A 15,149-nucleotide genomic window follows, 5' to 3' on the forward strand; every position below is an offset into this window, starting at 1 on the left:
TAATGGCAATGATGCGGAGGACCCTGACATGCAGAAATAGAGAGGTTATGATTTCATATGAGGCCCTTGATCAGGCCTCATATGAATTATTGTGCACAGATTTGGTCACCAAGTTTTCATGGTGATGAGGATATGTTGGAAAGGGTGCAGAGAAGATTCATAGCAGTTGTAGTCAGTGGTTTTTAAATGCGGAGTACAATGACAGATTGAGAGAATGTAAGTTGCAGAGCCTTGTGAATAGGAGGAAAAGGTGAGGGGAGAATATGATTGAGACATATAAGCCAGTCAGGGGTTGTTATTGGGTCAACATGGAAGAGATTTTTCATAGAGGCCATTGCTGGAAACTGCATAAGGAGCATGTGAACAGAGGAGTGAGGAGTAGGTTCTTTGCACAGAGAGTGGTTGGTGAGTGGAAAGCATTAGCTGAGTGTGAATGTAGACATATTGAATCAGTTTAGGGTACAGTTTAAGTTGGATGAGCATTGTGTGCAATAGTGTGTATCTTCCATGTTGAGTCTCTGACTCCATGGAAGGCAAATATTTTTAATAATAATAATAATAATAATAATAATAATAATAATAATAATAATCATTCTTTCTTTTACTTGCCACATAGCAAACAATATCCTTAGGATTTCCTTTGACCTTATCAGCTAGCTTTCTCCTTCCTTACCATACCAGTCAGCCTTCTTGCCTGCACCTTATAATGCTCATGATCACCTGTTTCTTTATAATTCCTCCACAATCCTTCCTTTATGTGCAACTCCTGCTTAATGAATCTGTTCACCCATTTAACTCCTACTTGATTTATCCTTCTAACTCTAGGTATACATTCAGTTACTACTTTCTTCAAATAACCCTTGACCACCTCCCATGCACCAACAACATCTCTTGCCTCTAAATTCTTATGCCATTGCCCTGCTGTAAGCTGTTTCCCCCAGCTTATCATTCATAATCTTTTCAGTTCCACATATATCCCTTTCTTAATAGAAAATTCTGCATGTCCAGCAATCTCTCAGTCAAGACTACATGACTCCAAGCAGAGGCAGTGTAGCTAGATTGGTCAGTGTTAAGTTCTCTGATGCAGTGATCAGATCCAGCATTATTGAACAACCTCATGTCCCCTTCATTACATGTTGCCTCATGTAATTATCTCAGCAGCTGTATAAATTCCATTTCCTTCCCTGCCTATGACCATTCCTCCTGTCAATCTATGTCCCCATAGTTGAAATCCCCCATAATAATTACTCGACCTGTACTCGTCATGCTGGCGAGTGCATGTCATCTACATTCTCCTGTATACCCCCAGGAGAATGTAGATGACATAGTAGCAGTCAGTAACATAATTAGTCCTGTTGGCCTCAATCTCACACCAGATAGCCTCAAATGAACTGAATCCCTGTCTCCTGATGTTCTTCTACTCATTTTGGCTTTAATTCATCTCATTAGCAAAACTCCTCTCCTATCCTGTTCATCCTGTTTTCTCTGAAGACACTATATCCCTTGCATCAACTGCATCTCACTAATGCCTGGAACTTATGGCCAAGCACTGGTTAGCACAAAAAATTCCTCAACCTTATTTCAAATACTTCTGGCATTATTATACATAAGCTGCAATACCCTCTTCATCTCACAACCTACTTTATATCTTGTGTTACTTAGCCAAATAATTAACCTGGGGTGCCTACATTTTGCATCATGTGATCACTCTCCCACTTACTAATTTATAGGTTGTCTGGACCCACGCTCATCTGCACCCTCCTCCCTTCCTAAACATTCTAGTTTCCCTGACTTTGTACTTCCAAACTCTCACTGAACAACACTTTCTCAAGACACTTGACACCAAATCCATTTAAATACAAACATCCGACCTATATACCTCCTTCCTTCCACCAACCACATGTCCATAAACTCCACACAATTCCTCCTGCACAGTCTGTGCAATGACTCACTTGAGATCATAGATGTTCATCTCAGCTCACCGCTATCATACCATGGGAACAGACTCATAACTTGTAATTTCTCACTCTTCTTTTTCACATGTACTATTAACTCTTTCATGTCTTCTTGTATACTATACTTGTCACTGGCTAAATGATTTGTACCAGTCAAAATAAACATTTCTTTCACCTTAACTCTCTGCATCCTTATAGCATTACTAACATCCTTAGTCATAGCTGCAGGAAAACATGATTTCATTGCGCTCTCAGGACTGCTCATATCAATGAATTACCATTGATATTTTCTTGCTTGCACTCTTTCATGTTCTGCTTTTTATTCCCTTTCTTTCACTTCTGTGTCATGCCATCCACCAGGCATTACTCCAACCACTCAATTTCATGTTTTGTTCTGTGAAGAACCCCATGTAATTGCACCACCCTTTTCATTACCATCTGATCATTCTCTTCATATTTTATATTTTATATATTTTTATTATATTACTACATTTTTAACATCTATTTGCCTGCCTAGGCAAATGGATATTCTTCAGTGCTTGAACTCTTTTAGCACAGTATAAACAATGCTTAGAAATATATTCAGAAATAGTATTTTGTCTGATATAATGAAGTTTTTATTTTATTTATTTATTTTTTTTTTCTGATGATTTATTATAGTTTACTTTGGATGTTAATATGAAGCAAGATCGATCTGCCAGTCTGATTGAGCTTGTTCCTGGCTTAACAACAGAATCAATTGTTGGATTGTCTGCACTAGATACTGATTTTCTGTCATCTCATGGAAAGAATGATCTTACTCCGTCAGTTGTATGTATTCTTTTGACAGAATTATAAATGGTCTGTATTATTTGGCAGTAAAGCATAAATTTTTAATTTATTCTTGTATAAGTGTAATTGGAAGAACAACAGTATGTTGCACCCTTTGATTGGAAAAGGCCCAAGTTCGATTCTTGCTGTGGCGTGAGGAATTTTTATATGGATTTTTTCAATTGAAGATAAGTTAGCCGATCTCATATGACAGTAGCAGGGTTTTTCATATCGCATACAGACAAATTGGCCCTTCAGAACATGCACAATTTACAGACTAAAAATACTAGTGGTGGTGGCAGGCAGTAGATGGTGTTGATATAGATGATGATGGTAGTAGAGGTCCATAGTAGAGGTCCATAATAGTGGTCCATAGTGGAGATGGAGGGTTGTGGTGTGGGTGTCCTCCCTCTATGAGTTTTCGGACTCCTTGGAGGTGTCACGAAATAATAATAAATAATAATAATAATAATCTTTCTAATATGCTGTGTTTCTAAACTTAAGACAGAAATGGTTAGTGTTCAATAAATAATTTTACTAACTGCAAAAGAAGATTTTAATTATTATTGTTATTTCAAAAACCTGATACAGTCAACTCTTATTATAGAGAACTTGTTTGGACAAATGAATAGTTCTTTGTTATAGTTGAAAACTTTGTTATAATAAATAACAGGAAGTTAATACTCCTCTTTGTTTTTATTTATTATTATTACATCCTCCATAGAATCAGCAGACTGTCTGTGAGAGATGTTAAAGATACCAAGCTATTTTAAACCTGGTTTTACTCCATTTCCCAAGTAAGCAAACAGACAAATAAGTCAAGTTTGCGCCTGCAAGTGTTGCAAGTCTAGCTGACCCTGCACGTAGTGCAAGACCAAGGCTGTATGATGCTTTGTATTAAAGGCAAGGGGCCACTCAGCTGACAACGTATTTATGATACTAAATCTTAAAATCCTTAGCATTCCTGCGTTAACAACATATTCCAGTAATGTGTTCCATTCACTCACAATTTTCCATGTAAAAAATCTACTCCTCACACCCTTCTTCACCACTCTTACATAACTTCCAGTGGATGCTCTCTCACCTTCTACTCTTTTTATAATCCCATTTGGATTCCGATAAAATCCTCTCACTTTTTCTCCTCTTCATCAGACTCTGCAATCCACATCCCTTCAACCTATCTCCATGCCAATATTGTCTTAGTCACCCATCTCTGGACACTGTCCAATGTCTCCACATCACAGTGAAAACCAGGTTACCAGATCTAAGCACAATAGTCGAAGTGTGGCCTGACCAGTGCTTCATACAGTGGCACAACCACTTCCTTTTCCCCTACATGCTAGAGTACTTCTTATCATAGCAGCACTATGATGTGCAGCCTTTGCAACACTAGCAATATGCCTCTAAACTTCAGTCTACTCTCATCATCATCACTCCAAATCTCGAATCTCATACACTTCCTGCAGTACAATGCCATCAACATAGTACACAGCCTTATATTTCTACACTCCAAAATGCAACACCTTGCTCTTATTAATATTAAAACTACAACCGTACTCCTTAAAACATCCAAGGTAAAAGTTCATTGAAACTTCCTGAAAGAAATTAACATGCACAGCTACTGATAATTCTCTCCAATTTACATAATCAGCAAACAGCTGAAGATCCCCATTCAATCCACATGATATATCATTTACAAACAAGTTAAACAGGATGGGCCAAAGAACAGAATCTTGGGGAGTGCTAGTTGTTACTCTCCATTTTTGAGACATTACTCCATCATACACAACTAGCTGGTGTCATTCAGAGCACAAATCACTAATATCTAATCAGTGTATTATTTATTCCCATCCTCTTCAGATGTACATCAGCTTATCATCTGATAATAATAATTATTATTATTATTATTATTACAGGCAACTCCAAGCATTCGATAGACTCATCGAGGGAGGCCTAAACATCATGTCAAGAACAACTATTCAACATTCACACAATATCTATCATACCTCGCCTTCAACTCATTCATTCACAGTCATGGCACCCACAACATACTCTGGCAGTTTATTCCACTCATTCACCACTCTCCAAGTAAAAAACCTAGCTCTAACACCCTTGTCAACCACACTCTTGCCCAGCTTCCATGTATGGCCCCTAGTCCTCCCACCACCAGTCTTATTCTCAAAAATATCTTCTGAATTAATCTTATAGAAGCCTTTCAGTAATTAATTTGAATTTCTCAATCTTATCACCCCTTTTCTGCCTATCAACCAAGTTCTGCAACCCACAAATCTTCAACCTGTTCTCATAAGGTTCATTCCACAGACCTGCAATCATCTAGGTCACTCGTCTCTGGATCCTCTCCACCTCCTCCCCATCAAGAAGAAACCCTGCTGCCCATATCTGGGCACAGTAGTCTAGATGGGGTCTTATCAAGGCTTGATACAGAGGAACAATAACCTGTTTGTCTCTGCTTGTTAAAGTATTTTTCAGAAGCCAAGTGATTTGATGAGCTATTTAGCCACTTTTTTGATGTGTTCCCTAAACTTCAACTGCCTATCCATCAACACTCCCAAATCCTTGGCTTCATCAATCTCCTGGAGTACAGTTCCACCAATGTGATATCATCATCATCATCATCATCATCATCATGCATATCAAGGATTTAGGCCTAGCATGGCCTGTTCCAGCCTTAGAAGTCATCGTTAAATTGTTTAAGTGGACATCCTGGTTTTCTTTTTCTTAATGGATTGTTTTGGTAATCTTTCTGTTTTCATTCTTTGAATGTGTTCCATCCATTTATGTTTATATTTTTTAATTTTTTCTATTACTGATTCTTGGTTTAATTCTTTCATAATTTCTTCATTTCTTTTGTGATCAAATAGGGTATACTTTGCAGTTTTTCTCATAAACTTAATTTCTGCTGTTGTTAATCTTGTTTGTAATTTTGCTTTATTGTCCAGATTTCGCTTCCATACATTAAGACTGGTAGGGCTAATGTATTGTATACTTTTAACCAATGTGATATATTGCTGCTAATCTTTTCACCCCAAAATGCATAACCTTACACTTTGCCACATTAAATTGACATCCATTCTCCTTAGCCCAGTCCTACAAACTATCCAAATCATCCTGCAAAATTTTGACATCCTGTGCACTCACTATTGCTCTACGCAACTTTGCATCATCAGCAAACAAATGAACACTTCCTCTCAGATCCTTTCCTATATCGTTAATGAACAAATTGAACAGCAGTGATCCAAGAACAGAACCCTGCGGCACACCACTAGTCACAGGCCATCTTATGGACTCTACTCCTGAATAAACCACTCTCTGATATCTCTACATCAACCACCCTCCTATCCATCTCACCAACCTTATATCCATCCCCATATGCTGCAGTTTACTGATTAGAATTCCAAGTGGTATCCTGTCAAAAGCCTTAGCAAGGTCCAGTAGAATCACTGTAAACCAATTACCCTTATCTAGTTCAGCCATCACTGTGTTATAAAACATGAGCAAGTTACTGAGGCATGATCTACCCTTCACAAAACCATGCTGTCCCCCATTCAGTATCCCATTTTCATCTATCCAATCCTGTATTTTCCTCTTGACTATTTTATCCATGACCTTGACAATGATTCCTGATATGCTGATCAGTCGATAATTTACAACAGTAGTCTTGGAACCTCCTTTATGCAGTGGAACTATTTTCTCCTCTTTCCACCCCCTCGGGACTAATCCAGACCCGATACTCAAATTAAACAAAATGGTCAAGGGCACTAACGATTTTTTAGCCGCTTCACATATGACATGAGCTGGTATACCATCCAACCCCACAGACGTATCGAAATTGAGCTTTTGTAATAGACTATTCACCTCCACTTCATTCACCACAATTCCTGTATAAGCTATTGGTTCATTCATTCCTGCAATGTCACCACCTGGATGATATACTCTTGTAAAGTGCTCGCTCAGTAATCCACTATATCAACTGATTAGGTTACCTCCCTACCATCGGCATTCTTTAAAATCATTCTGCCATATACATTTTTTCTTTTACTTGCAACATATCGAAAAAACTGTTTGGGATTCTCTTTAGCCTGCATGGCTGATGTTCTTTCATAATCCCCTTTTGCTTTTCTTACCACACTCGTTACCCTTCCAGCCTGCACTTTATACCATTCATGTGCCTGCCGGTCACATTTCTCCTTAAATTCCCTCCACAGTTGTTTCTTTTTTTTCAGCTCAAGCTTAATGGCGTTATTCATCCATTTAACCCCTACTTGATTTATTATTCAGACTCTAGGTATAGAGTCAGCCTCCTGCAAACACTTCTTAACCGCCTCCCATGCACTATCAACATTTAGCCCTTGCAGTTTTACATGCCATGACACTGAACTAATCAAGCTCCTAAGCTTGTCATAATTACCATCCTGATAATACCACATGTACACTGTCTTAATTGTGAATTCCACACCTTTAGCCACCTCCCAAGTCAAGACCCTCTGATCACTCTTACCAGTTGGTGGCAACTTGGTCATATTTGTTACAGCCAAATTCTCAGATATAATTACTAGATCAAGCACTCTCTGACCCCTAGTATTTTCCATTACATGCTGTCGCAGATAGTTATCCCTTAATAACTGCATAAAATCTAATTCCTTCCTCTCATGTGTTCTCTCCTCCTTCCAATCAATGTTACCATAGTTGAAATCTCCCATAATAATTACCCTCCTTCCACTCATTACTTCTATTTGCTTATGCATACTATCACCACATCTATTCCATCACCTGGTCTATAGCAGCACTCAACTGTATATTTTGTTCTGCTAGTCTCAATCTCACACCAAATAGCCTCAAATGTGCTCTTTTCTCTATCCTGCAGTTCCAGTTCTATTCTCCTTGGCTGCAGCTCATCAGCTTTCATCAATAACACTCCTCACCCCATTTTATTCTCCCTGTCACTCCTAAACACACCATACCCCATCACATTCAATGCCACTGGCTATATCATCTTCTGTCAGCCATGTTTTACTAATGCCAATAACCTGTATCCTGGAAGTGCCAACCAATGCCAAAAATTCTTCCTTCTTGTTCTTAATACTTCTGGAATTAGTATACATGAATTGCAGAAGCCCATTTGTCCCATTCCTATTTTGATGCCATATACTAACTATCCCATTCTGATTTGTTGTCCTCCGTACTCGCTTAGGCATATTACACACATTCATACACTCTACCATCTCCCTAAAGTCTGCATATTCCCCCCCCCCCCCCAGTAACTGTAGTTGCCCTGGTTCTGCACATCCACTTCCACTTCATTCAACAACACCTTTTCAAGTCTCCGTACACCAAATCCATTAAAATGTAAACCATCCATCTTATACAAATCCTTTTGCCCATCGAACTCACTCCACACATCCACAAATTCCACATCACTCCTCTTGCATAATCCGAGCATAAAGTCATTAGCAATTTTGGCCCTCCTTCTATACTCTTCAATGTCATGTCATGGGTACAGACTCACCATCCTAACTCTCTCACTCTTTTTTTTTGCTACCTCAAGCAATTCCTTCACATCCTCACTCATAGCCATTTTGTTTCCTTTCAAATCATTTGTTCCTGCTACCACTATCAATTCTTTCACCCTCTGATTTTGCATTCTAATTGACTCTCTTACATTCTTAACGTTTGCACCAGGTTGGTACGATTTTGGTATATGATATGATGATAATATTATCATCCGCAGGTGATCCAAAGGAATAATAAAGACTTGCCACCATTGATCATCATCATCATGATCAATGGTGGCAAGAGCCACATTGTCTAGCGATTTGAATTTGCTGGATATTATTCAGTGCAGTGTAGATGAAATGTATTCATCGAGAAAAGTAAAAAATATGTTGAAGGAAATTGAAACTGGAGAAAGAGTATGTATTAAGTGTTTTAAAATGTCTGTTAGGTGATGAGAATGCAAAACCTACTGACAATAAGATCAAAAATAGTGTTATTAATGTCAATCATGTGGCTGTGGAAAGAGAGGAGAATGAAATGGATATTAACAAACAAACACGAAATACAAGTTAAGGAGAAAATTATGTATGGAGACTCAATAATGAGGGGAGCACTTAAAGAAATTAACATCATATATTATATGATTTGGTATGATGATAATATATTGAACACTTTTGCAACATCCAAGAATGTAACTTTATATGATTCTTCTTGAGCTAACATTCTCGGCACCTTATCATAAAATGCAAGTAAATTGCTAAAACAAGAGATACCCTTTACAAACTCCATGGTCACCATCATAAAGAATATTATGTCCATCAACCCAATCTTGTATTCAATTCCTAACCAATCTTACCAACATCTTGACCTGCAGTTATACAGACTGATCTATAATTGGAAAATTCTGTCCTAGAACCATGCTTGTGGAGAAGTACTATTTTGCCTTCTCTCCACTCCTTAGGAACCTTACCCACTGCAAGACATTCACTAAATGACTAGGTCAAAGGTATAACTGATTGTTGTGGAATTTCATAAAAATATGTGGTGATGTGTCATCCATTCCCAGAGATTTATTAACATCTAACCCAACGAACAACTGATACATCTCTGATTCTTTCACTTCAAATCCATCTGTTGTGAATAATGAGAACAGACTCTGTTCTTCATTGTCTGCCTTAGATCTTAAACCTGTTGTGACAATGCTTATCAAGCCATCTATCTGTCATTTTTGTGGGCTTGCAACTGGTTTTATAGTACTTTGGTTTGAGTTTTCTATTTGTTTTTCTTTTTGTGTTTTATTGACATGCTTTTGTCATTCCTTTTTTCTGTTTTCTATCCATTCGTTTACTGGTTGTAAGGGACATTTTTTGTATATTTCTTCATTTGATATTGTCGCATGGCATCATCAAGATGATCAATAGTGGCAAGGGCCATATTGTCTTGCGATTTGAATTTGCGGGATATTATTCAGTGCAGTGTAGATGAAATGTATTCATCGAGAAAAGTAAAAAATATGTGGAAGGAAATTGAAACTGGAGAAAGACTATGTATTAAGTGTTTTAAAATGTCCGTTAGGTGATGAGAATCCAAAGTTACTGACAATAAGATCAAAAATAGTGTTATTAATGTCGATCATGTGGCTGTGGAAAGAGAGGAGAATGAAATGGATATTAATAAAGAACTAACATGCTGAAAAGCTCGAAATTGAAAAATTGCAGTAGCAGCAAGAGTTAAGTAGGGCTGAAAAAAGAAAGAAGTAGGTGATCCGAAGGAATAATAAAGACTGACCAAACAAACATGAAAAACAAGTTAAGGAGACAATTATGTATGGAGACTCAATAATGAGGGGAGCACTTAGCAAAAGTATGACAAAATCCTGTTTCCCAGGTGCAAAAATTCACAATATTAGCCACCTCATCCAGACACAAAAAGGTAAGCTGAAGGAAATGATTGTCTTGGTTGGTACAAATGATTTGAGAGGTGAGGAGTGTTCCGTGAGGGAAGATGTAAAGGTGTTAGAAGAGGCAAAACTGAAGAGAGAAAGAAGGTGAGGATTGTCAATCCCCTACTATGTTATGATAGAGGCAAACTGAGGAGAAGGGCAGCCAATGAGTCTGTACCTAGATTGTGCAAAAGAAATGATCTAGAATCTGTGGTCTCTGTGTGATGGAAAGAAGGATTTGTACAATGCTGAAGAACTGCATCTAAATGACTTTGGTGTTAGGTGTCTGGAGAGAGCTTTGTTCACTGAGCATGCTAAGTGCATACTCAGGGAAACTTAAGCAATTAGGGTGGAAGCAAGTGAGTTTGTGTGAAGGCACCATGAAGAGAGTGAGTGTGAGTATGACCAAGTGAGGAATCTAGTCTCTCAAGCAAAAATATTGAATAGGGTAGTTAATTCAGAAAGTAAAGGTTGGTAAGGGATGCTGCAGTTTCTATATACTAATGCCAGAAGTATCAGGAACAAGAGGGAGAAGTTTTTGACATTAATTATTGCAACCTCACCAAAAGTTATGGGCATTAGTGAGATTTCACTAAAAGCAGATGATGTAGTTACAAATTGAATGTGAAAGTTGAAAGTTACTGGGATTGAATGTGAAGGGTTTAGTATTTTCAGGGAAGATAGAGAAGATAGGATAGGGATGGGAAGAGGAGTACTGTTGATGATAGTAGATGAATTGCAATAAAAAAGAATAGGAGACAAGTGTGAGGGTGGCTGTTCATTTGAAGCAATCTGGTGTGAGATTAAGGTCAGTAACACAAAATATACAGCTGGTTGTTGCTATAGGCCAGGGAGTTCCACACATGATCTGGAAAACCTGTATTACCAAATTTAGTATTTGGTAATGTAGTGATAGTAGATCAACAGTGAGTACAGGTCAAGTGTTTATTATGGGGAATTTCAACTATGGAGATAGACTCTTTAATTCATAGATTTATAGTGTGTTTAATTTATGTCTCAGCTCTGGTACAGTTCCAAGGGAGTGGAAAGAGAGCAAAATAATTCCCTTGTATAAGGGAGGTTCTAAGACTGCAGTAGCAAATTATAGACTAATCAGTATCTGAGGTATGGTGGTAAAAGTACTAGAAAAATTGATAAAAAAGAGAATTTAAGAATGTGTCGATAAAATTATGTATGAGGATACAGTATGAGGATCAACATGGCTTTATGAAGGACCTGTCATGCCTTAGTATTTTGCAATCTTTTTATAATAGAGTAATGAGTAACAGCTAATTTGGATAAAGGAAATGGCTATACAGTGATTTTGCTGGATTTTTCAAAGGTATTTGACAGAATACCACATGGAACTCTGTTATGCAAATGAGAACAAATAGGGATGGATATGACACTGGATAAGTGGATAAGAAGATGGCTGCTGGACATATATCAAAAAGTGGTATATGGAGGGGCAGAATTGAGGCAAAAACAGGTGACTAGCAGTGTTCTGCAGTGCTCAGTGCTGGGACTGTTGTCACTTAATTTGTACATAAATAATATACAAAATAACCTGAAAGAAAATATTCAGTTGTTTGCTGATGATGTGAATCAGGTAGAGTAGTAGTTAATCAAGACGATGTGGAGAGCTTGCAAGACGATTTAAATAGGCTGTTAGTGTGGGCAAAAGTTAATGTGTGTCAGTTTAATGTCAAGAAATGTAAAGTTATGCATTTTGGGATAAATAAATTACAAGCCATATATCACATTGATGGAACTGTACTCCAGGAAAAGATAAGCTAGAGATTTAGGGTGATCATAGACAGAGAGTTAAAGTTTAGAGGAGATATTGCTAAAGTTGCTAAGGTAACCAATAAGATTACTTGGCTATTGAAGAACATTAACAAAAAGAGATATGGAAGTTGTTATTCCTCTTTGTAAGGCCTTGACATGCCCACATCTGGACTACTGTGCTCAAGTCTGGTCCCCTGGATTTCTTGGGAATGAGGAAGTAGTGGAGGGATTCAGAGATGAGTGACCAAGATAGTGAGTGGCCTGGGGAATGAATGTTTTCTATGAAGGAACATTCCACAGCTCTTATCAACCGACTTCTAGATTACAGAAGTTGGTTGATAGGAGAAAAAGTGGGGATATGATGAAAACATTTAAATTGCTTAAAGTGCTTCATAGGATAGAGGCAGTGGAAATGTTTCAGCACTTGCCTAGAGGGACCAGAACAAGGGGTCATCCCTTGAACTTGAATAAAGGTGTGGTTAGTAGGGGTGTGAGGACTAGATTTTGTGCTTGGAGAGTGGTGAATGAGTGGAATGGGTTACCAGAGTCAGTTGTGAGGTGGTTCGTCTGTTAATCAGTTCAAGGAGAGGTATGATAGATTGTGTGGAATTGATTGGGTCTCCTATGATGAAAGTCTTGAGATTCCATGGAGGTGCCTGTATGTTATTAATAATAATAATTTTTGATCATATCAATTTTGTTTTTTCTGCAGTTTAATAACTGTTTTGGTTCTTGTTTCAGATGTAAGTTAATTTGTTCTTATAATACTTTATATTTACTTGTCTTAGTTGCCATGTTTACATGTTTATTTTTATATTTTTTGTATTATTTGGTTTTCCTCAAGAGCTCACATCAGTGTGTATAGAAGTGACAAACTCGAGGTACCTTGTGCTGAGCCATGCCTTAATTCATGTAAAACACATCTGTTATATTATCTGTAGATTGGTCCCTACTTTTTCTTATCTTCTTTCTTCTTCTCCCTAATGTTATTTGAGTATTTGAAGGCAAGTGGTGAATCTTTCCTATTTTAGTATATTTTTTTTTATTTCATGCAGTGGAAGCCTGTCTTCTCTCCTAGGTATCTGCCTTACCTAGTAGGCTGAATCACAAGATAAACAAATGAAGTTGATAAGAAATGAAGGCTGTAGCAGACAAAATGGGCATGTTATCTCAAATGTGATATCTAGTTCTCAGACTAATAATAGAATGCAAAATGAAATGTAAAAAGGAGGTTCTTTCTAGATAATGCATCTGAGAAGAACACTATGATAAGAAATTTAAACATTTGTATTTATAATGTTAGAACTTTGAAAGGAGAAATTAAGAAGAAGAACTGTGTAAGTCACTGAAGAAAATAAATTGGGATATTCTTGGACTTTCCGAAACAAGAATAGAAGAAAAACTTGCAGCAAGCAATAATATTTTACATACTGCTGTGGGAGATCTTGGTCAAGGAAGAGTTGGAATTATTATTATTATCCTAAGAACCCATTGAGTCAAAAACTCATCTAGGAGGCCCCTTTTGTCATAACACAACTCATCATACAGTGCCTCAAACACATTGAAATTCTCTGCAGACACCACACTCTTGGGCGCTGAATTTCAATCATTCACAACTCTCCACGTGTGCAATGACAGCTGCAAACTTTCTCCTGAGCTTCTCATAATCACCAGCCTTGTAGTTCAACATATCCCTTTTCCTCACAGAAGTCCACACATGGTTGGCAACCATGTAAGTAATCACTTTATGGTCACCCTCACTAAAATGGAGGATGATTTGACACCTCATTTATAATAACATCCTCTGATGAGATGATCAAATCCAAGACCTTCAATCCTTGTGCCCTCTGTTACATACTTCCTGAAGTAGTTTCTCAAAAACTCAAGAAATTCCTTTTCATTACTTCCAGTTGCTATGTCATTATCCCAATCTCCAGGATGATTATATTTAAAGTTCACATTTTGAAACACTAACTGGGTAACTACTCAACAGAATGATTTAATATTTATCATGACGATATGTGCAGCAATGGAATTTTATTTTGCCCAAAGACCAACAGTAGTTTTAAAATTGCCACTAGGGTGATGAACAGTGCTGCAATACTAGTGGGTAATTCAAAATGGGTACACATGGCATGTTGTGTGGTTACACAATAACATGTTCAATATGCTGTTCTCCTTTGTCAGCAATGTGCTGAAATCAAAAAATTGCATACACAACCACAGAATGTAGAGTTTCACTTGAAATGTTGTGAATATGGCATGTAATACTTCTCTCTAAGTCTACTAAGTTGGCTATGTATCCATGATAGACATCTTTGAGATGTTCCCGGAGCCATAAGTCACAAGGGTTCTGATTTGGCAAGCATGCTAACATTGTATGAAAATGGCTGCTCATGTTTTTGTCCTCAGTAAAATATGTCAGAAGCAACTGCTTGACAGGGGGTGGCTATGTGAGGAGGTACACCTTCCTGCATGCAGAATTGTTGAATTCAGGCACTGATGCTGTTGAAGTGTTGAAATCGCCTGATTTCCTAAGAAAGATTCACATCTCTATACATTAACAGTGCAGGTAACGAGACCAACAGGACCAAGTGCCTCAAAAAAAAGAAAGGTCCAAAACAGTAGGAGAGAGGGAATGAGAGAGAGAGATGTACGGGAGTGCTAGAAGAGGGGAGAATGGAAACAATAGGAGAGAGAGGTATGAGAGTGCATGATAGGATGTGTGAGGAATGTTTGCCAGGAGAAACAATAGAAAGGGTGGTGGCTATGGCAATTAAGAGAGGTGAAAGGGTGGATGAGATGATTGTGATGGTAGGAACAAATGACTTGAGTGGTAATGTAAGTCAGGCAGCGTGAGATATGAGATTTTTGCTTGAGGCTGTACAGAAGAAGACAGAGAGAGGAAAAATAGTGTGCATGTTGCCTAGGTATGATAATGAGGAGCTGAGCAGAAGAGCGGTGATATTGAATGGCATAATAGAGAGAATGTGTGACAAGAAAGAACTGGTATATGTGGATGCTTGGAGTGCGTTTGAGGAAAGAGAGGAATTGTATGCGAGAGACCGCTTACATTTGAATGAGGAAGTATGTAGGCATCTGGAGAGATTGCTGTTCTGAACAAGTCAGTGTGTTCCAGG

The 15,149-nt window shown here is 37.9% G+C and overlaps 1 protein-coding gene across 3 annotated transcripts in view; it reads left to right on the forward strand.

Moving 5' to 3' along the window:
* The window catches only part of LOC150097025 (CD109 antigen-like), a 623,307-nt gene that overhangs the window by 254,267 nt on the left and 353,891 nt on the right, over window positions 1-15,149 (forward strand). For all 3 annotated transcript variants that reach the window (XR_016549783.1, XM_090407831.1, XM_090407832.1), the window contains one exon: window positions 2,616-2,765. Coding sequence is in view for 2 of the 3 variants with exons in the window: in XM_090407831.1 (XP_090263957.1) it covers window positions 2,616-2,765 (150 nt within the window). In the remaining variant the exon portion in view is untranslated. The remainder of the gene's footprint in view (window positions 1-2,615; window positions 2,766-15,149) is intronic.

This window comes from Typopeltis vanoorti, chromosome 18 (genome assembly GCF_054136105.1).
Source record: "Typopeltis vanoorti isolate ZY-2024b chromosome 18, IOZ_Tvanoo_1.0, whole genome shotgun sequence".
Lineage (NCBI taxonomy): Eukaryota > Metazoa > Arthropoda > Arachnida > Uropygi > Thelyphonidae > Typopeltis > Typopeltis vanoorti.